Source organism: Passer montanus, unplaced genomic scaffold, assembly GCF_014805655.1.
Source record: "Passer montanus isolate IOZ18808 unplaced genomic scaffold, ASM1480565v1 scaffold164, whole genome shotgun sequence".
Classification (NCBI taxonomy): Eukaryota; Metazoa; Chordata; class Aves; order Passeriformes; family Passeridae; genus Passer; species Passer montanus.
In genome coordinates this window covers 605,050-625,758 of record NW_024363605.1, presented here as the reverse complement: position 1 = coordinate 625,758, position 20,709 = coordinate 605,050, and the positions used below count along the sequence as shown (strand labels likewise).

Below are 20,709 nucleotides of genomic sequence, written 5' to 3'. Positions count from 1 at the left end.
TCTTAAAGGCAACTTGAACACAAATAAGTGTCTGTGAGGTTTTAGTATTGTCAATTATCTCAACTCAGTTTTTATTCAGTGGCTTATTGTTTATGTTGAAAGTTTGATAGAAAACTAAATTTTTTTAATAGTTTTAAAGTTTTAAAAATGGAACAGTCTTTGCATCTGTCCTTTGAACTTTTGATTTTCAAAGTGAGTTCTACTTTTAGACTGGATTCTATTTTTCCCTCTGTATGCCTTTCAGAGAAAGATATTTTGTATTTTGTAATAAAGTTTTCTTTTGAATGGAGTGAGCCAATTTATATAAACAGCATTTCTCTAGACTTAAAACAACTGTAAATAATAAAATCAAAGGAAAATTTCCATCTCAAGTTTTAAATCCATGACGGGTATCATAAAATATATACCTACTTCAACAGTTTACTTCTGTAATATGTTTGTTTCTCTATTCAATTTCTGCACTGCCCCCCATCTTGACATTAATATTAAACTAAAGGAGAAAGTTATTCAAAAGTTATTGGGGCTCTACAAACCCTGTCAGAGGAACTCAGCACTTGCTGTCTTTCAATCTAGCATCTTCAAACTACCTTTAAACCTGTATTAAAAAACACTAGAAACTGAATAGATCAGCATTGCATTGTGAAAAATTTATCCCATGTTTTTTAATAACCAAATCCTGTATTGAATCAGCAGCATGTCATGAATCAGCAGCAAGTCATTTCCTTCTGGAAATTAGCCACAGACCAACAATTGCCTTCTCATCTTTTGAAGGCTGAGGTCCTGAACTGCCAGCCACTATCATAATTTGCTAGTGCTTTCATTCTCCTTCATTCTCCTTTTCCTTTTCTGGGTGGTGTATTGACAGTGGGTGAATATATTATATATTCTACTAGTATTTCTAGCTACATGGGAATATGGCTATATTATGGCTATATGGCTATGGTGTAGTAGTAGCAATTTTTAATTTATATTCCCTCAGGGTAGGAGCAATCCAGATGGTATATCCTCAAAGAGTGATGTAGTAAAAAGATGTGCAATCTGCCCAATTAAGCTGACCAGCAGCACCAAAATTAAGCCATGATTTCAAAGACATCTAACTGCATTAAAGATTTTTGAGCTATAAATATAAATAAACAAACAAATTTTATTTTAAAAATAAATTGATATGTTATAGAAGTATTCTTCACACTACCCTTGGTATAGTCAAGAGAAGGTAATTCTTGGACAACAAGTGTGAAATATATTAAATAAACAAATGAGCTTGGAGAACTATTTCTCAAACCACAGTTTATGGGTTACCTATTAGTAAGACAGTAACAGGCTTTGCCACAGAGAGCATAATTTGTTGTCTGTCGCATATTACTTGAGTGCAATAACCCACAGACTTCTGGCCCAAAGACTGGGCAAAATGTGGTACAGAAGTAAATAGTTCCTGTCCAAGGAATCTCACAGCACAAAAGAAAGGACACACAGTCATTCATAACAGAGTTTGTGATGCAATAGAGCCAAATCCAAACAATAAGAATTCATAAATTGGCATGTTGACTTAAAACCATGAAGTGGGATAAGAAATTAAAAATGCAACTGCTCTGGTTTTCCTTTTCCCCCTGTATTATGCCTTTAAGTGTTCCTCTTCCAAGGTTTTCTCCCCTATAATATATATATGTATGCATAAATACGAATACATGGTAGGATGGATGGATGGATAGATAGATTAGATAGATAGATAGATAGATAGATAGATAGATAGATAGATAGATAGATATAGATAGATAGATAGAAAGAAAGATAGATAGATAGATAGATTAGATGATAGATACTTTTTTTTCTTCATTGTTTTAAGGGCAGTACCTACAGGTAGGAGATTTTGGCAAAGCAGGCAGAACACTAAAACTTGTTTGACAGGTCTGATACATGGTATGAAGGAAATAGTCTACCTACTGAATTTTATGTCTATGTCAACACAGGCCTTTCCAACTCTAATTCCTAGTAACAAATAACACACAAAACTCACATCAATGAAATTCTGAGAATAGGCTTGAAAGGCTAGATGTTGCTGTTCATATAAAAAAATTCTAAAATCTTGCAGTGTCATATACAAAGGTTGGATGTATCTGTCTTCAACTAATTCATGTGACCTCTTACCAAAGAGATCCATGCAAGCCCACTCTCAGTACACTTCAATGAAAATCTGTAAAACGTTGACCTTTATTAGGCTTCTACCAGTGTAAGTGTTGACTTGTGGTTGTGTTCAAGGGTCCCAGGACAAGAGAAGAGATGAGAATCTTGACTCTATGTTTCAGAAGGCTGATTTATTATAATATTATATTAAAATGCTATACTAAAACTATATTACAAAGAATAGGGGGAAAGGATCTATCAGAAAGCTAGAAAGGAATAGAATGGAATGAATAACAAAAACCCGTGACTCTCAGAGAGTCCGACACAGTTGGTCATTAAGTAGAAACAATCCAAATGGACAAATCAAAGATGCACCTGTTGGTGAACAACGTCCAGACCACATTCCACAGCCATCAGATAGTTATTGTTTGCATTTTTTTTCTGAGGCTTCCCAGCAGGAATAGGAGAAAAATCCTAGCAAAGTATTTTCATAAAATATCATAATGACATCAATTTAGTAGTATATTTAGTTATTCTCTGTCTCTAATAACAATGTCTCAATATTTGTATTTATAAAAAGAAAGCTTGAAAGGTTTGAAAAGACCCTAAGTTCACATGTAATGAACAACTGAGTCATATGAACTGGTTCTTTGTAAATGGGATCTTAAAGACAGGCATGATTGACTTCCTTTATTACAAGAAGTTTCAAATGTTCCTCAAGACTAATTTGTGTTCTTTAGATAAAATCCCTTTCCAACTGAAGTATGGGGGAATTTTATGCTTTCTTTAAATGAGACAGGGATTTCACTGCTTTTTCTGTCTGCATTCTTTCTCATTAAGACACAACATTGTCTTCTGTTGTACACTGCAATACATATTCTTGTTCAAATTCAGAAAATAGAAGAAGGCGTTGCAAATTAGAAAAATGTCTGTATTTCATGCCTGTCCTGAAAGGAGTAGCTGATGCCTCTTGGATCTGGATTGCAGCAATGACTTTGCTGTGAGAAAGAAAGCAAGAAATGCTTATAAACCTCCTGAAGCTGTGACTGCAGCCCCACATGGAAGTTCCTGACAGTATTAAGTTAACATGACCCCTACTCTTTAACTTTCAGTGTGATCCACCAATTAAGATATTGAACCCAACCATTCCCTTTGTCTTCCAAATCTCTTACAAGGTCATTTTTCCTGTGCTAACACTTGGAGCAGTCTCCCAATAATAGAAGCCCAAGGAGACAGGGGTGGGCTAGGCGTCTTTTCAAATAAGGCATCCTATTTCTAATTGGAATTATACCAGTTATTGAAATATTTTTCATTGAAAAGCAGTTTCCTCAAAATGACAATTGACTTCAAACAGCCCAGAAAGGAAATCATTCATAATCAACAAATATTTTGTTAAAAGCAGATGATTGACAAAGGGATCATGGATTAAAACTGAAACAGGGCAGGTTTAGATTAGGTATTCAGAAGGAATTATTGATTGAGTATTTTAAGGCTCTGGCACAGGCTGCCCAGAGAAGCTGTGAGTGCCCCACCCCTGGATGTACTGAAAGCCACTTTGGATAGAGTTTTGAGTAAATTCTAGCAGGGGCTTTGGATCTGAGTATTCCAAAGTTTTTTCCAACCCAAGCCATTCTGTGATTCTGTGTCATGATTTGTCAAAAGAGTCTTTCTGGCAGTCAAAAGAGATAAGTTCTCTTTTCTTCCCAGGAATGTGTTTTTCTCCTATATATCTTTAGAAAGTAATATATTTTTCAGCAATATAGTTTTCTCTCTGACATAAGTCACATTCTGGTGCTGCTTTCTTTTTCTCAATTATCACAATGTTGAAACAACCCATAGTAAAAAAAACAAACAAACAACTTCTCATTTTTTGCATAAACAGGACTAAAATGGAGCATCTTTTCAACTAGTGTACTTATAAGAGTATGGTTAAGTCCTGAAAACATATTTAGGATAGATGTTTATCTCAGATCTCAGGGGAGGGCCACATATGAGTTGTTTACATGCTAGGAGATCAGGGCTATGCCAATAAGTTGGAGATTCAGCAAGATTTTTTGGAAAAGCTGTGATGCAAGCTATGTTTCAGACAACCACCTCATCACTAATAGGAGAGGCACTGACATCTCCTATTAGACTACACATTAGTGTGGAAGACTAGTGCATTCCTACTGCAGAACGTGGACTTAACTTTTGTAAATGACAAGTGAGAGTGAGGACGGAGAACTATGCAAGGTCAGGGGCATTGCACTGTGCTATCTTCTCATGGAAGTAGATACAACACAAGTGGTAGAGGCAGGAGACCTGTTTTAGCATGGTAAGACACCTTTTTTACCACAGTAAGAGCCATGATTGGACATTACATTATAGGTATACTGGCAATAGTAATTGTAGTGCAAGACTGAAAATGCACAAACAGGACCTTAACTTTGATCATCTATTGCTCTGCTTCTTTGCTGAATTTAAAAGTAAAATTTTAAAAAACAAGAAAAGAAAAGAAAAAAGGAATAATGATGAAGAAGAAAGCACATTCCCCCTTCTCTAAGTGTATAACTTACCACAGACCTTCATTGTCTATGATATACAATCCTATTTCCAAGGATTGCAAGGAGGGAGTCCATGTGCTGAAATATCTGCCTGCCACTTGGAAAGACTAATTGCAATGACAATTGTTTTGATGGGTTTCTCAGAGGTGCTTGTGTGGGTAGCCACAGGCTAATTCAAAGAGTCAGATGCCAGCTTTACTTATTTTTTATTTTTTTTAAGGTGTGAACTCCTAAAGTGGGAGAATACTTACTGGAAGCACAAATTTAGAAACATTTAAGTACAGCTCTTATAGCAATAAAACATAACCACAATCTTTGTGATCAGGTTAGCTTGCCATGCACTTGACCCAGCAGTGAAGTGTTTGTATGAAGTACAATGCACAGGTCAGTTTTCTGTTCTCATGGTCTTTCATCCTACACGCAGGACAACTGCAATGCCATCAGAGCCCTTTTCATCTTTTTAAACTTAAAGAGGAAGTTACCATTGACAGTTATAGGACCTCCATGGCAAGAATGGGTGAGTTGAAGAGAGGTGGCTTAGACTTCTGTTGATGTAGAAATCTCTACCATATATTTATATTTCTAAGTGGTTAGTTTCAAAACTAACAGAGTCATTGAGATAGTTTTCTTCTCATTCTCCTCCCATTCTTCCAAAAGTCTGAGTGTTCTCTGAACTGTCATCCTGTTTCAGCCGTCCTGAAAAAGTAGCTGATTCTTTCACAGGATGTTTGAGAATTCTTCCACACAAAGTCATTAGATTTCTTAATACCACATCTGTATGAGTTGACTCCCCATAATTCAGTTAAGAAGGTCTATTAGTTGAGTGTAGTGGGAATGGGCAGCTATTTAAAAGTGAAGATTTCCTTTTTCTCTGTATGAGGTTAGCAGCAACTTGGTTTTCTTCTCCTATTTGCAGTTAGCAACAGTTGTCTGCTGTGAAATGTGACAAATGTGACATATGAGTAAGAATTTTTAGTTACCTCTTTTAAAAATTATTTTTAGGTGAACAACAGTACATCTTCCTAGCATTAGTTCTTTGTTGTTGGTATCTTTTTATTTTGGGTAATTAACCATAGCTTGTTTCAGTGTGTATAAAAAAAAAAAAAAAAAAGAAATTAAGTAAGAGAGAAAAGGAAACTTTTCATTACATTTTAATTATTATTAAGAACAATTACCATTCCTTCAGAAAATAGGAAAATAAACTGATAAAACAGTGAAAAACTGGATGCAAATTTGGCAAAATTTTTATTGATTGTTTCGTACACATAAATATATTTTGAAGTAGAGATAATCTGCAGAATACTTTGCTCTCAAGTTTATCTGTATTAATTCTGTACTTAAAATTCTTTTTTAGAGGCTTGGTGATCAGTCAAAATGTCATATGACTATATGACATATGCATGTAGTACAACCAAATAGGAAGTAGAATTCCTCCATAAAATCCAATGTATATATGCATCTTGGAAGAAATATTAAAGCTTTCACAAGTAAAAGCGTACACTTATTGGAAACTTGAAATTAGCAAGTTCCTCCTTTAAGAGGAGGAACTCCTTCAAGAATTTGAAAGTTCATTTTGTGTTAAAATTAATCTCAGGTTCCTAAGGATCTTGTGAATTCTCAACCCATATTGTCAGTAAAAGCACTAGAATAAACAAGAGATCAAATAAAGGACATACAAATTGTATATCGTGTACTTCTTGCTCCCACTTCAGTTCTTTAGACCACCATAGAGAATTTTTCATTCAGTATATCTCTATATCTTTGGGATGACAAAAAAGGAAAAAAAAAAAAGAAAGAAAGAAAAAGGAAAAAAAAAGGAACAAAGAGGAACGTCACAGTTTCAAATGTTCAAGAAATCAAAGTCCTAAAATTTTCCAATTTTTCAAGACATGAATTATTAAAATGATGTTCAAGAATGATGAGAGACAAGAGAAAAAGTTACTGTATTTTCATTTGTGCTACCTTAACATGTGGAAAGTTTCCTGGCTTAATGCTCCATTTAAATTTATTGTCCTACTCTGAGAATATTAAGAATTGCAACCACTTTGCAACCCCTGTAACACCAATGACCAAAACTGCTTTAAAGGTACAGGTGTTGCTAATAGGGGATGAAAGGAGAGAATTAAACTTTGCACTCTATTCTGTCCTGATTAAGCTTGTGCCCTTCTGGTATCCTTAAAATCTTAAAATTTAAGATTAAGATACTTAAGACAGTATTACATGAATTTGTAGCACAGTTAAAAATGTAGTTTTTCATTATGAAATTGATTTTTAAAAATATTTATTCTTGATTGAATAACTATCAGTGCACAAAAATAACTTTCCCGAATTTTTTGAAAAGTGAAATTACAGGGATTAATCATGCAGTCGGTACTTGGACAGAATTCATTCTACAGTCAATGGCATTTGTGCCTAAATGCAAAATGTGAGAGCATGTCCAAGAGGAGTGTTCTGTGCTCAAAAAGTATTTGTCTTACATTCTCCTATTAGTCCAAATACAAAGTCTGGCACTGAATTTCATGACACATGCTGCTCCACTAGCTTGTCTAGAAACAATCTCTTTTCTGAATAAAATATTTTTACTCTTACAAGTCAGTGTAACAAACAATACAAGGAAAAATATTTTTTTCTGAAAACTTGTTGAATTAAAAATGCTATAAATTTACAAATTCTGCCATATGCCCTTTAAAATTTGTGCATCCACTGTTTCTATTTTCATTGTTTTCATTATGCCTTATAGAATCCATTTGTAATATTTAAAAATGTTCTGTTCCATTAAAAAATATTACTTTTTCTCAAATAAAAATGGAAAGCCAACTTGCTCTAAAATCCATCTGGTTTTCATTTTCTTATGATCTATAATCAGGAAATCCATTCATATGTGGCATATAATTTTTGTGCTTTCAGGTGGATAGCAGAATGAGATGTTCTGCATATGATCACATTTAAATTGATATTTGTCCAGGCAGAGTATAATTTTAAAGTATAGCATGAAGGAAGATTTAATTTGTACATTATAAGTCTTATGCATTTGTTTTGCCTCTGAATGTAAATGAGGCCATTCTCTTTGGTGGATTCATCTGAAAGTGGGACAGCTGCCTTAGAGCAGGCCACAGCTCTCTTGAATTAAAAGAGTACAGTTTAAAGAACTGTTTTCCATGCAGACTCTTCTTATCTTTAAACCACATGCATGCATTCATCACAGATTTCCAAATGATAGTTTTGTGTATTATTGGTATAAGGTCCATAGTCTTATATAGTGAGGATTTAGGATTCATTCCTGAATCCTCACTATACCAGAACAATAAGTTTGGTGACTGGAAAGAGGAACTATTATATGGCTTCAAAATGCTAGCAGGCATAATATGCCATGAACAGCAGAAATCTGCTGGGAAAGAAATTATTGAAGTAGTTCTTTAAAAGAATTTGATGTTTTTAAAATATAAATGTAATAATTCAAACTATTTTACATTAGTAAAGGTCAGATGAATGTTTCTGAAGAATAAAGCTTTATACAGAAGCACTCATTCTCCTAAGCACCATTTCTTAATAGTATATATGTAGGAAATGGGAGTTCTTTCTTGTAAGGTGATTTATTCTCTAAAATTCACAACTAGAAACATATAGAGTACAGTGGAATCCATTTTGCTATATATCTTAGGTGCTATATTGTTAGAGCTGAAAAAAACTCAGTGCTGCTTCAAACAGTTCCATTGCCACTCTCTGAGCAAATCCTTGTCATGTGACAGATTTCACAGACACTTTTACATCCTACTGGTAAAATACCTCCTGTATGAAGGTATGACACCAGAGAAACCCTAGATTTGCTTCATTTTTTTATGTTGATCACTTCACGTCTTGATTCTCAGTATTCAGTTTGTAAAAGATGAACTTTTTTAAAACACACTGTGGTTTGTAGTAGAAAATACTGTCGTATATTCAAAATGCCCCTTCTGATTTCACCACCTATAGTAACATATAGCATTAATTGGAGCACAATAGTTAGCTCATCTATGTTGAGGACAATTGTTCACTTTGAGAAAAAAAGCCTACTGGTACAAAATTAAAACCTTTTGAAAGCACTCTGCTGAATTTGTTTGGAAAGTATAAAATACATTTCAGAACTCATTTTGTTTTCCTAGCTCTATGATATTATTAAGGAAATAAACAACAGGATTAACTATGAAAAATATTTTAGTACAAAATTTCCAAAATCATTTTAATACAGAATATTAGAAATTATCTGAGTGCTCTTAAATTTTCGTTATATTGCAAAGGTTTGGAGATCATGATAATAGAAATTGTGAGAAAAAATAAGCCAGACCAGACCAGTTACTGAAGGTACCTGACAAGTACAGCATTCAAGCAGTTTTTGATATTTTTCCTGTGCCATAATACAGGTTCACAATTCAGGTTCTTCCAAAGCCGAAGTGGTGTTTGTATATTTAACAGCCTTTCACAAATTTTATTTCCATGGATTTTCTGATTTAATAAATTCAAGTGGCATATGCACTTGAGGATTAAAAACTTGAAAATCTTAGTCAGGCTCAGACACACTTCATTATCCTGACCAGAAGAGCAAACTGCTGTCATGTAATGTCATTTTTATGCCCACCTCATAGACATTATCAAATTTAGTTCCATAATCCATTTATGTTCTTTAGGGCTATAAATACCATTTCACACTGGGGAGGATTGGTGAGTTACTGTGGTCTTTGCTGACTTTGAGAAAACAAAGAAAATTTGGAGTTCCAGACCCAGAGGGCTCCGCGACACTCACTAGTTTATCTTCTCATACAAATTCTAGGCTGTGTGTTGCAGCTTGTGAACAAAAGTTGAGCTCAGAAAAGAAACTCTTCCATAGCATTTGTTTCTTTGGTATTTACCCAAGGTAAAGGCTTTCTCTTGCCATATTAATTTTCATGCTATTCCCTCTCTATGACTAAAAGAATACTCTTTTTTAAAAAAGATAATGGAAACATTTGCTTGTCAGAATTGTTCCTGGGGCCTGCATAAGAGAGAAGATATGGTGGTGTTTTCCAGTAAGATTATGGAAATTGCATAATCTTGCTCCCATTGATTTTTAGTGTTTACAGAACCAGATCCAAGAAGTGTAGTGAAAAAGAGCCAAAAGAATTTATGAATCCTTCTGGTCCTCCCCCCACCTTTTGTGGAAATTATAGCCTTGCTATAACTCATCTCTTATTTAAAACAAAAAAAAAAAAAAATCATGACCTGCAAAGGGCTGTCAGAAAAGGCACAATCTTCTGTAGATGTCAAGGAAATATGAAATATCTTTGACAGTTTTTATGCCCTTAAATGATCTGACTTTCCTGATTCTTGTAAGGCAAATGTCAGATGTTGACTGCTACAAGGGCACAGTATATTGTGCTATATACCACAGTGCTGTAAACAAAATTGTATTGTCTGGTTAATTTCAGGACATCACAGAGATGTCAGCAGCCATGAGAGAAAGCATTTGGAAAACAGTTATTCCAAATATAGCACATGTTGTATTTTACTATAAAGATATATGACACAGATATCTACCATGAGTTTTTAATTTCACAGTTTTAGAAGGGCTTAAAAGATACAGTGGACATCCTCAAACTTCTCTCTCTTTTTTTTTCCCTCTTTTTTTCACCTTAACAGGAAATGGATATGGAAACCCCCGCAACTCACCAGGTCTGCTGGTCTCACCTGGCAACTTGAACAAGAATATGCAAGCAAAATCTCCACCTCCAATGAATTTGGGAATGAACAACCGTAAACCAGACCTCCGTGTGCTTATTCCACCTGGCAGCAAGAGTACCATGCCATCAGTGGTAATGCATTTTCAAAGCTCTTGTTTTTATCTGCTTCAGATAAGAGTTATTTAGGAATTTCAGGGCTCACTCAGGAAACTAAATTCTTGATTGTTTGCTTTTTCCAGCTAGGGCTTGACATCAAGCTGAGGATGTAGGCTGAGCCTCTTTGATTGTTTTGGGTGTTGTTTTTTTGAAGTCTTATTTACTTCCTACCTTTTGTCTGTTGAGTTGCAAAATAGGAACTATGTCCTAACTGTGCACAGCCTAACCTTCTGCAGTCTCTCTCCCAGTAGCTGGAAGACTCTTTCCTGACGCTATTATAAAGGCTAAATGTAACCCTGAGCATTTCTAGCTTATTATGTTTTTCTTAAATATTTAGTCACACAGACTCCAGGCAGATGGTATATTAACAGTAGTAAATTAATTTGAGCCCTATCGCTGTGAGCTCCAAATTTTGTAATGATAAGAGATACTGATAAGAGAATTTTGTAATGATAACAGACAGAACAAGAGAAAAAGGAATATGAAATGTCTGTATCTCCTGCCAGGATTAGTGAAATTTAGGCAATATACTATGATAGAAGGCTGAATTGGGAAGGTATTGTGTCCATGTCTTGCACTTTCTTTTCAAAAGTTCATCAGTGTTTCCAAGTAAGGCTGTTTTGAATTATTTAACATTAAAAGTGAACTTAATTTTAAAAAATAGTAATTTAAGTGATTCAGTTTTCTATTTTATAACAAACATTATTAAAACAACTTCCAAATTGGTTTCTTCAGCTTGATGTAAAATAAATCGTCAAACTAAAACTGCTCATAAATGTGATGCTACCTCCTAAGTCAAAAAGTGACAAATACGGCAATACTCAAATTGATCAAGGCAGTGACAAGCTGTCTGCATCAAGTTATTTATTCCAAGCCCCTTAAAATTATATTACATAAAATTTATTCCAAGACCCTTAAAAATTATAATTTTATTATACTTTGTGAGTGGTCAGGTACAGCATGACAATCTGCAAACAATGGGACTGTAGAAGACAAATTAATTGTTTCTTGGACAAAGTCTTGTGCTGAAAACTGGATAGGTCGTTCTTATGATTGAGTCAAAGAGTCCATTAAAATGAGGACAAATAAGAGATCTATGAGGTGTATTTTTTCCAAGACATGCTCAGAAGATGTTTAATTTGCTGCCTCTATGATATGAAAATATTCCCTAAGCTAAAACCTGCATCCTGGTAAATATTTATATTTACTAATTTTTAACACTCCTTTCCTATGCAATCAGTCTGAGGATGTTGATCTGCTTCTGGTAAGTGCTAATGATGTTCATCTTAATAACAAATTTTAAAAAACACAGGTATTCCTATAATGTAGGTCAAATGTTGGTTGAAATAAAATGGAAAATAACTATGTTGTGAACAAAAAGGTCATGGCAATCTTTTAAATATAGTGATAGAAGGCCAGATGCACTTATTGCACATATTCAAATTAAGCGTGCTGGAATTAAGCTTTATTTTTGGTGATGCATGGAGAGCATGTAAACTTACATTGTTGAAGGTGGTGCAGCCTTATGACAGCCGCCTTTTTTGGTGGCTCTCCAGCCTTTTTTTCCTGCCACTCAAATAATTAGAGTTCTCTAGTGTAATTCTTACAGTGCAACACCTAGTGCCCTGGAGTTAAAAAGAAGAGTGTAACTGCTGTGCACTCTAACAGCCTTAAAGGGTTTTTTCACTGCACAAAAACAAAGTAGTCAGAGCTCCGTCCCCTGGTAAGAGTTCAGTGTTCAGCAGTCTGCGGGTGCACCTCACTTTCAAAACCCACCAGGAGCTGGGTTTGGCGGTTTTTCTTTTGCTTTTTGGGTTTCATTGGTTTTTGTGGTAGGTTGTCTTTTCTATGAGTGAAAAGGAAAACAATGGGAATAGAGGTGGTATATTTCATTAGTTTTTCACGTGATCTGTTCTTCTATCCACATTAAAATCAGTCTTACTAGTTCAGTTACCTAGGAGATACTGATGTAATGGGTTACTATGGTGACAACTGGTCTCTTGAAAGCTTGTAAATTATATGGTTGGCGGAGTTCATCAAAGCCACATGTTAAATGATTAATTTCTAGAAATTTGTAATAGCCTGTCTTTCTCATGCACAAAACATTCCCAGAAAGCAAATACACTCAACTGACTTAAAACTGGTCAATAATATGTTTATTTTACTTACCTTAAAAGAATCAAAGGATAAATAACTCCCAGTCTGCTCAGTCATTGGCTACTCCAGTGGTTTCCGTAGCAACTCCTACTCTACCAGGGCAAGGGATGGGAGGATACCCATCAGCCATCTCAACAACATATGGTACTGGTAAGTATGGGTGCAGGATGCAAAGGATGGGGAAGGGAGCAAGGTGCAGATAAGTGTATATCTCAGAATAAATTAATTAGCTAATGTTCTTTGGGAGAAACTGAGAAGAATTCATAGCTGTTATGTCTTTGCACTACATTTGCTTATTCTGTACCTGTCACTAACCTCACACGTATCTGTTTCAAAGTTAGCTGATTTGCTCAAAGTAAAACTGATTTGGTAGCTTTATTTCATTGGCTTTAGTAAAAAACAAACAAACAAACAAAACCACAAAAAAAAAAACAAAAAAACCCAGCAACCTTAAAACAGTTAACAGTTCTTAGTCTTCCTTGGATATAATTTCATGCAGTTGAGTGCACCATGCTAAAGCCATTAGGGTAGTGGAAATAAGCAGGTTCACTATCTCCAACCAGAGTTCAGTAACTGTTGGCTATCACAGCTTCCTACCTGGGAGGGTGCAGAAATGAAGCCTCAAGGCATCTTTACAGTTCCTGTTGTGTATTGCTGCTGTACACAGTGCACACAGTGACACAGATCCAGCACATTTTGAGAACACATATATTGTTCAGAAGCAGGCTGCCTGCTGGCTTCTGCAAGGAAGACTGTAAACAAAATGTTATAGTTTCCAAGTCTTTCTGACAGTCCTTTTGTAGTTATGGTGAATTTACAGGCTAAGAATGCTTTAGATCTGGCAGACCCAGTAAAACCCTGCTAGATTACAGAATAATTATTAGTGTGTTATTTGCTTCCAAGTCAATGAGTTGAGGGAAGAGGGAGATTTTCTTTTTCTGCTGTAACTTAATGTGATTGCTGTAATTAAAATTAAAAGGCTTACAAAGTGACATGAAAATTACTATACTAGTTGTTGTTTAATTGCTTCCTCTCTAATTCTCTCTTAATTTTCATCTTTCTGTTTTCAAATCTAGAATATTCTCTGAGTAGTGCAGATATATCATCTCTCTCTGGTTTTAATACTGCCAGTGCTCTTCATCTTGGTTCTGTGACTGGCTGGCAACAGCAACACCTACATAATATGCCACCATCTGCCCTCAGTCAATTGGGGTAAGCAGTGCTTTCTTTATTTTACTGTCCTACAGTGACTTCAGTCTCCCCAGTAATTCCAAATGTGAAATATGTCAAGATAACATACCAGAGCATATCTACTGTGTATAAAAACTAGATTTTGCAAAACTGGAGCAATGTAATTCATGGAAAGTTTGCTTGGGAGCTACAATGAAATATTCTGTGTTCGTGGCATTTTCTCAGTAGTGTATTGTTCATGTTTTAGTTTTTATTTCTTTAAATAAGATTTTATTTCACTACTAAAACCATACACCTATATTGTTCTGATGCCATATTTATTATTTATGTTTTTAATTTCCAGTTACTGTTGCACAAACATTTACAGTAAGAAATTTTTTTCAATATTTTAATAAAGTAACATTAAATAATTAATTGACATGACATTAAGTCTTAACCTTATATAATAATCACATACTTCCTTCTGCTCAACTCTGAAATTCAAGTTTCTTTTATTTCTACATGATTTTTATGAGAAAATAGCATGATTAAGCCAAAGAACTGTAAGCTTACAAAACTCATTTTGATGTGCCTGTGCTGAGGAGTACAGGTATTCCTGCCCTCTAGTGGCTAATTTTACAATATTTATTCAAGTTTCAGAGAAACACAGCGCTCAATCATCTCAGGATTTTTAGAAGTGTGAAAATTCACACAGGGAAATCATCTGAACAAGCAACCTCTTGGCTTATGTATGTGAACAGGTGTACAATTTTCAAACATCTTGATATCTACAATTTCTATTGAGTAGAATAGGCATGCACTAGTGTGGCACAAGAGCTTAATGTATGTTTAGACATGTTGGAATTTTAAAAGGTTTAGCTATAAAAATAAAAGCTGAGAACAGCAGAAGTGTATTTATGAGGAAAAAATTTAATTCATATGCATTTGAAAGGAAAACCATTTTTTTTCAGAAAGAGGTCTTCCACATATGCACTTTCTCTTTTTGAGATTGTTTCCATAGTGTGGAACAATTTAATACTCTAAATGTGCCTTAAACTTCAAAATTCTCCTTCTACTTTATCTGACCATTTTTTGTAACTTATTTTGATGTCTTTACCATGATGATAATTTGGGTTTTTAAGGAGAGCTATGCAAATGTATCAAAGGAAACACATTTTTTAAAGCTTATTTCTGCATAAATAACTACATATAGATACAAATGTCATAAAAACATACAACTGAAATACTTGTGCTAGAAAAAAAATAGTCTTAATATCTTTCCCTTATACTTTTCTTTGTGAGTTTGCACTACTTCTGGGCCAGCATTCAGACTTATTGTACAACTAAAATCATAAATTCTCAAATAAATTGAAAGCTCACATGTTAGGTATCACTGTATAAACAATTGATACCATACCAAAGAATGTAATAAGGCTATTTGATTAGCAAAAAAAAAAAAATATATATAAACTAACTCCTAAACTAATTACATGCCTTTTCAGATACGTCACACATCATGATCTGTTTCTGATTTGTATCACAGAATGTCAAAGTGTAATATCTGTGGCTGTGAAATACATTCTGAGTTGCTACTCTTATTATTATTACTCTTTCAGTGATTTGTAAGTGAATTCAGCTATGAAAGCTGCTTCACAGACAGTTCTGGAGAAGTCTTCTATCACTGCAGAAAATCATAATCACTGAGTTCTACATGAAAGAGCATCTGTTTTAGCTTTTGAATTACTTGAAAAACTTGAAATTCTGTGGAATGTATCCAGTGTATATCAACCTGATTTAGAATTTGTAAAAAGATTTTAAAAATTAAACAAAATTACAGTCATCCTCAGATACTTGAGAAAACCCATTCAGAAATGTTTTGACAACATAAATCTCAGTGCTTAGTGGGGTCACATACTGAAAAGGTTTGGCAGTGAGATGCCTGTTGTTAACAGTAAGCTATAAAAACCTGTGAGAAAACAGTTAATGGAAGACACATTCCAGGTCTCTTTCAGTTTTTGTTTTTCACCAAAGTCTAAAGGTGAAAATCAGCTCTGCTTCCTCAATGCATGACAAGAATGTGATTAGTAATAGAATAAGATAGGATTAGAAGCATTATCTTGCTTCAGATAAGTCCTCGGCAATTTCAGTAGCACTGTCAGAACCATCTTGGAGATAATCGGAGATCTCTGCAACTAAGTTCTTAGTTCTTCAAATTGACTGTGCAATTAGGAGCCACACTAGCGCTGGTGGACTAGAGGGCAAATATATGAGGGCATGGGAGTAGTTCACCTTGCCTGTCTGCGCAGCTTTTGCCCTTCTGCCGAGCCTGATGAACAGCACAGCAATGTAGACCCTGTTTAGACATGTAGAGGCTGTTTAGACCTGACTGGGACATTAAAACAAGCCAGACTTTTCAACTTTTTGGGTTACAAAACAGAATAGTATTTTCATGGTCTTTTAACTGCACCTACATCTGGAAAAAATACATACAAAAATTCTGCTGAAAATCAGTCCTTCCCAAAGCTTTGGGATTTTGCCTGAATAGTACATCAAAGTGTCTTACTACTTATTTAACATGTACCAAAAAGACTACTAGAAGTTAACTGCTGATGACAAGAAGTCCTTTCCAAACATCATAATAAATTATCAAAATATTTTATGCACAAATCCATAGTATGGAATATGTTCTCTTGCATCCGCATTTCCTAGCCTAAGAGACAATCTTTTCATCAAAAAGTAACATCCACAGGTGAAGTTTCCACTTTCCTACAATATGAATGCAGGGAGAAAAACAATATTTAATCTGAAGGTGCTTTAGTATAGATAATTATTTATGTAAGAGAAGTTTCTCAAAACTTCTACCTACATGAATAAAAAGTTGTCCAAATTCATGTATTATGTTGACTTGTTCTGTGACCCTTATATTGAAAGATTATTACTTAGCTACAATTATTTTTTATTAGATTATAAATATAGCTAGACATAGGAAATTATTCAACATTCAACTATTTTTACTGAAAAATTTGGAAACAGGTACATCACGTTTAATGAATTTGTATCAGTTTTACCAATTTCCTTCTTTTGAATAAAAAACCTTATGTGTTTCAGATTGTGCCTTTTTTTCATATTCCACTACTATAATATGTTTAAGTAACTCAGTTTCATGCTATTTTTTTAATTCCTGTTTAAAAGGTGTAATCTTAACTTGTGACAGCCAAGCAAAATGTCTTGACAAAATATCTTCTTATTCTGCTTTTACATTAATCAGAAAACTAAAAAAAAATAAAATAAAAACCTCTTAGCTTTCACCTAAAAAAAAAATAGAGAGGGAAGAAGTTAAATAGTTGATGAGTCAAAAATATCTTCTCCTAGATGTAAATTAGCATATTACCATGAATTTTCAATGGTCCTTCACATGTATTTATTGGGGGAAATTATATGAAGTGAGGAAGTACACTGATTTAGGGAAGTGAGAGTGGGTGTAAAAGAAAAGGCACATGAGGCTACCTTCCTTCTTTTTTTCTCATTCTGATTTTTCTCATTCTAGAAAAATCTACATGGTCAATATTCATGTCCTCACTCATCACTTACTCAGACCTGCACTTTTACCTGTGCATGTTGACTTCAATACCATTTGAAGAATCAGCCAGAAGCAGAGGCACACAGAGTTGTCATCATCCCAATCTCATGGCACTGTCTTGCTCCCCCACTTCTCAGATGGCAGAGCTGTGTAGACGTTCCATGTGAAAACCAGATAAAGCAGCATTTCTCCATATGGCCATCATAATCTGAATAAAAATCAAATTTTAACTACACTGGCTTCAAGAGGGACTGGTGTGCCAACTTAAGATATTAATTTTCTTCATTGTCCCCATAAAATGAAATGTTTTCATACAACATGTGGAAAAAGGTGATGATGTCTGCATAAATGGACTGCCCAGCACCTATTCAGTGCATGTAATTGTACACAAACATTTGAATCATTTTCTTTAGTTTCTTACTAGGTTTTCCATATCCAAAACATGTTTGTTAACCAGGTTTAGTGAAGGTTTCACGTAATTACAATAGGGCATGCTTGGGCCCAATTCGTGTAATTATATGAAGCAACAGTGTAAAATATGCATTGATACATTTAGGTGCAAACAGCTGTTTCTACACCAACACATACCTATACAGGAAATTATATCATTTTGCAGCAGACAGAATTCTCATTTCTTATTGTGCACCTTCTATTCTAAATAGAGGTCAATCCTTTGTTTAGAATATAGATATAAAGATTGCATCTAAATACCTATTATTTCACTATCAATATGTATGTGTAACAGTACATTTCCGATGCAGATTTAGCTTAGATGAGCTTCTCATAAAAATGTTTCAGAAAACATTAATGAAGTATTAAGCAAATTATAGTCAAATAAAAATATATTAAATTTCAGAAATACTTTCAGCAGCAAAAGGCTATATTTACAAAGAAAAAAAGGTGAATCAAAATAAATGCTTCAATTTATTTATATTGTTTTAATATAATTTTAATATAATTTAATTTTTAAACCTCAGAAATTGTCTTGACCTACTAAAATTATTTCTTATCCTCTTATAATTTTTTTTAAAGGTGGTTCAAAATTCAAATAAACCTGAAGACCTGAAGCATTTATAAAAGTGCTGTTAATTTTTATGCCAGATTATTATGTAACACCACTGCTGAATCACAAGGAATCTGTAGAAAAGTCTGTAGAGATGCATTCTCATACTCACTTCTGAGACATTATTAAAAAGGCAATATTCCAGTACAGCAATACCAGCTCTGTATCATTGAAATTCAGTTTATCCCTCTAGATTTGTTTCTTTGGATGCTGTCACACAGTAGAATGCCAGTATGTTCCATGAGAACAAATTTGACTGAATGTGGTTATTTTTGTATATTTTTATCTTATTTAATTATCCTGAGCTTTGTAATGTGGCGCATCACTTGTTCAAATCAAACACTTCTAAATCAATTCTCTAGGGTCCACCATCCTTTTTTATAGAACTTTCAGGTTTAGATATGAGCTTGGTGTGTAACATCATATGTAATCTTATCATACTAAACTGACAAACTGTTTACTCAGGTGAAGTCCTAGAATCTCCTAAGCAACACAAAAATAGTCACTGAAAACGAAAAGAAAAAAAAAATAAATAAAAAGGCAGAAATGTACATTTGATTCTTATATTTATAGTTTCTTATATGTGTTAATTTAATATTTAGAGAAGCAATACAAAGAAAATATCCTCTTTGAAAAAAAGAAAAAAGTTGCATTTTTACTTTCAAGGCTATTACTTATGAACTCGGAAACTTAGGAAAGGGGTCATTGCAGATTTGAAAAATTTGTCTGTATAGGAAGGAAGGATTGATGAAAAAATTAGAGGTAGAATGTGTTGGGTTTTTTCCTAACAAAATCCATCCATTAATTTTTAAACACTGCAGCAATTCCTGATAAAATCAGAGGATATTTTTATATCAATATTGAAGCCATACAGTTTTATTTTAAATCTGTCAGAAGAAAAGAAAATTCATCAAAGTAGTAGTAAATGTTGTTTAAATAATACTCATCTCTCAGTGGGTGACACCCTAGGGAAAGTAGAGTATTTCAGTAAAGTTAAAAGTCTGCACTAAAATTACCTGTGTCATTCTTAGAAATTCCTTCCAAATCCCAATATTACACCTTCTTGCATTAAGAATGCCTGCATATCCCTTTAAGTTTAAAATCTTCTGAAGTGTTGCCCCTACTGCCTTCCTACCCCTGTATAAATAAATACTCCTTAATAGAAGCCTTGAAATTATGTTTCTTGGGTAAGACACTAACTTCAGCTTAGCAAATGGTCCTTGAAGTGGAACATAATGGGAACTGCGTGTTGGAAATTCTGTTTTAATAATGAAAAGTCAGGTTTTGCCAGGAGGTGGTGCTTTTGTACAAAATGTTGTGCAGATGAAAGTAATCTCATTTCTCCCATAGAGATAAAGTGTGTTCTAGTATTCACTCTCGTTCCTGCCTGTTTCATCATTCCTCTGCCACTTCCTGCCCAAAAAATGCACAAAAAAGGAAGAAAAAAAAAAAAGAAGAAGCTTAGAGTACTTACATAGCTTACCTTTGAATAAGTTTCAGAATAGCAGTCTGTCTACTAGCAGCACCCTTTGATCTTGGCTTTCCTATGGGCAAATAGTGTAGTCCTCTCTTATCTTCTACTATTCCTCAGATTCCCTTTTGTAGTTTATCCAAATGCATTCTGGATTGAATCATGGATTTATGGATTTAAACCCTAAAATCATATCTAAATCCTTACCTACTTGTGCTATTTTGTTGATGTCAATGTTAGGACTGCTAATTTCAATTCTATTTTGAAAAGCATAAAAATTACCAGACCAGATTTTCTGTGTTTCTGTTTTGCATCTGAAGTCATATGTCAAAACAAACCACAATAAAAATAGTTGTGTGCATTCAAATTAATTGGATTAAACCCAGCAGAACGTCCATGCTTTCCATCTTAGCCAATGCATACACACACAAGTATTTGTTATACAGAAACCTGAAGGTGGTTCCAACAATGCAAAGGCTCACCTTCCTAAATTTGTGATGACACTTCATCTTAAAAAAGGAGAGAAGGAAAGTGAACCTCTCTCCAAACTGAGGGCTTGTCCCCCTAAAGATGACCACATCTGTTGTGGTGCTGTCATCTCCTGGAATTCATGAATTCTTCTCAGACAACAGTCCCCATGATCTCTGCATGTGCTGATCCTGTGCGAGCCTTTACAGTGATGTTTCATGTGAGTGTTTGTGCATATCTGGGGGGCTCCATGCCTCCTCCATCTGTAACTGAGTTTCCTTTCCTCC

At 34.4% G+C, this 20,709-nt stretch overlaps 1 protein-coding gene across 19 annotated transcripts in view; it reads left to right on the top strand.

The window, feature by feature from the left end:
* The window catches only part of MEF2C (myocyte enhancer factor 2C), a 132,827-nt gene that overhangs the window by 107,419 nt on the left and 4,699 nt on the right, over positions 1-20,709 (top strand). For 9 of the 19 annotated variants that reach the window (XM_039703552.1, XM_039703553.1, XM_039703554.1 and 6 more), the window contains 5 exons: positions 5,089-5,181; positions 10,317-10,489; positions 11,754-11,777; positions 12,691-12,820; positions 13,747-13,882. In XM_039703552.1, coding sequence (XP_039559486.1) covers positions 5,089-5,181; positions 10,317-10,489; positions 11,754-11,777; positions 12,691-12,820; positions 13,747-13,882 — 556 coding nt within the window. Of the gene's footprint in view, positions 1-5,088; positions 5,182-10,316; positions 10,490-11,753; positions 11,778-12,690; positions 12,821-13,746; positions 13,883-17,387; positions 20,700-20,709 lie in introns of those variants that run through there. The other 10 variants (XM_039703568.1, XM_039703564.1, XM_039703569.1 and 7 more) reach the window with 4 other exon arrangements.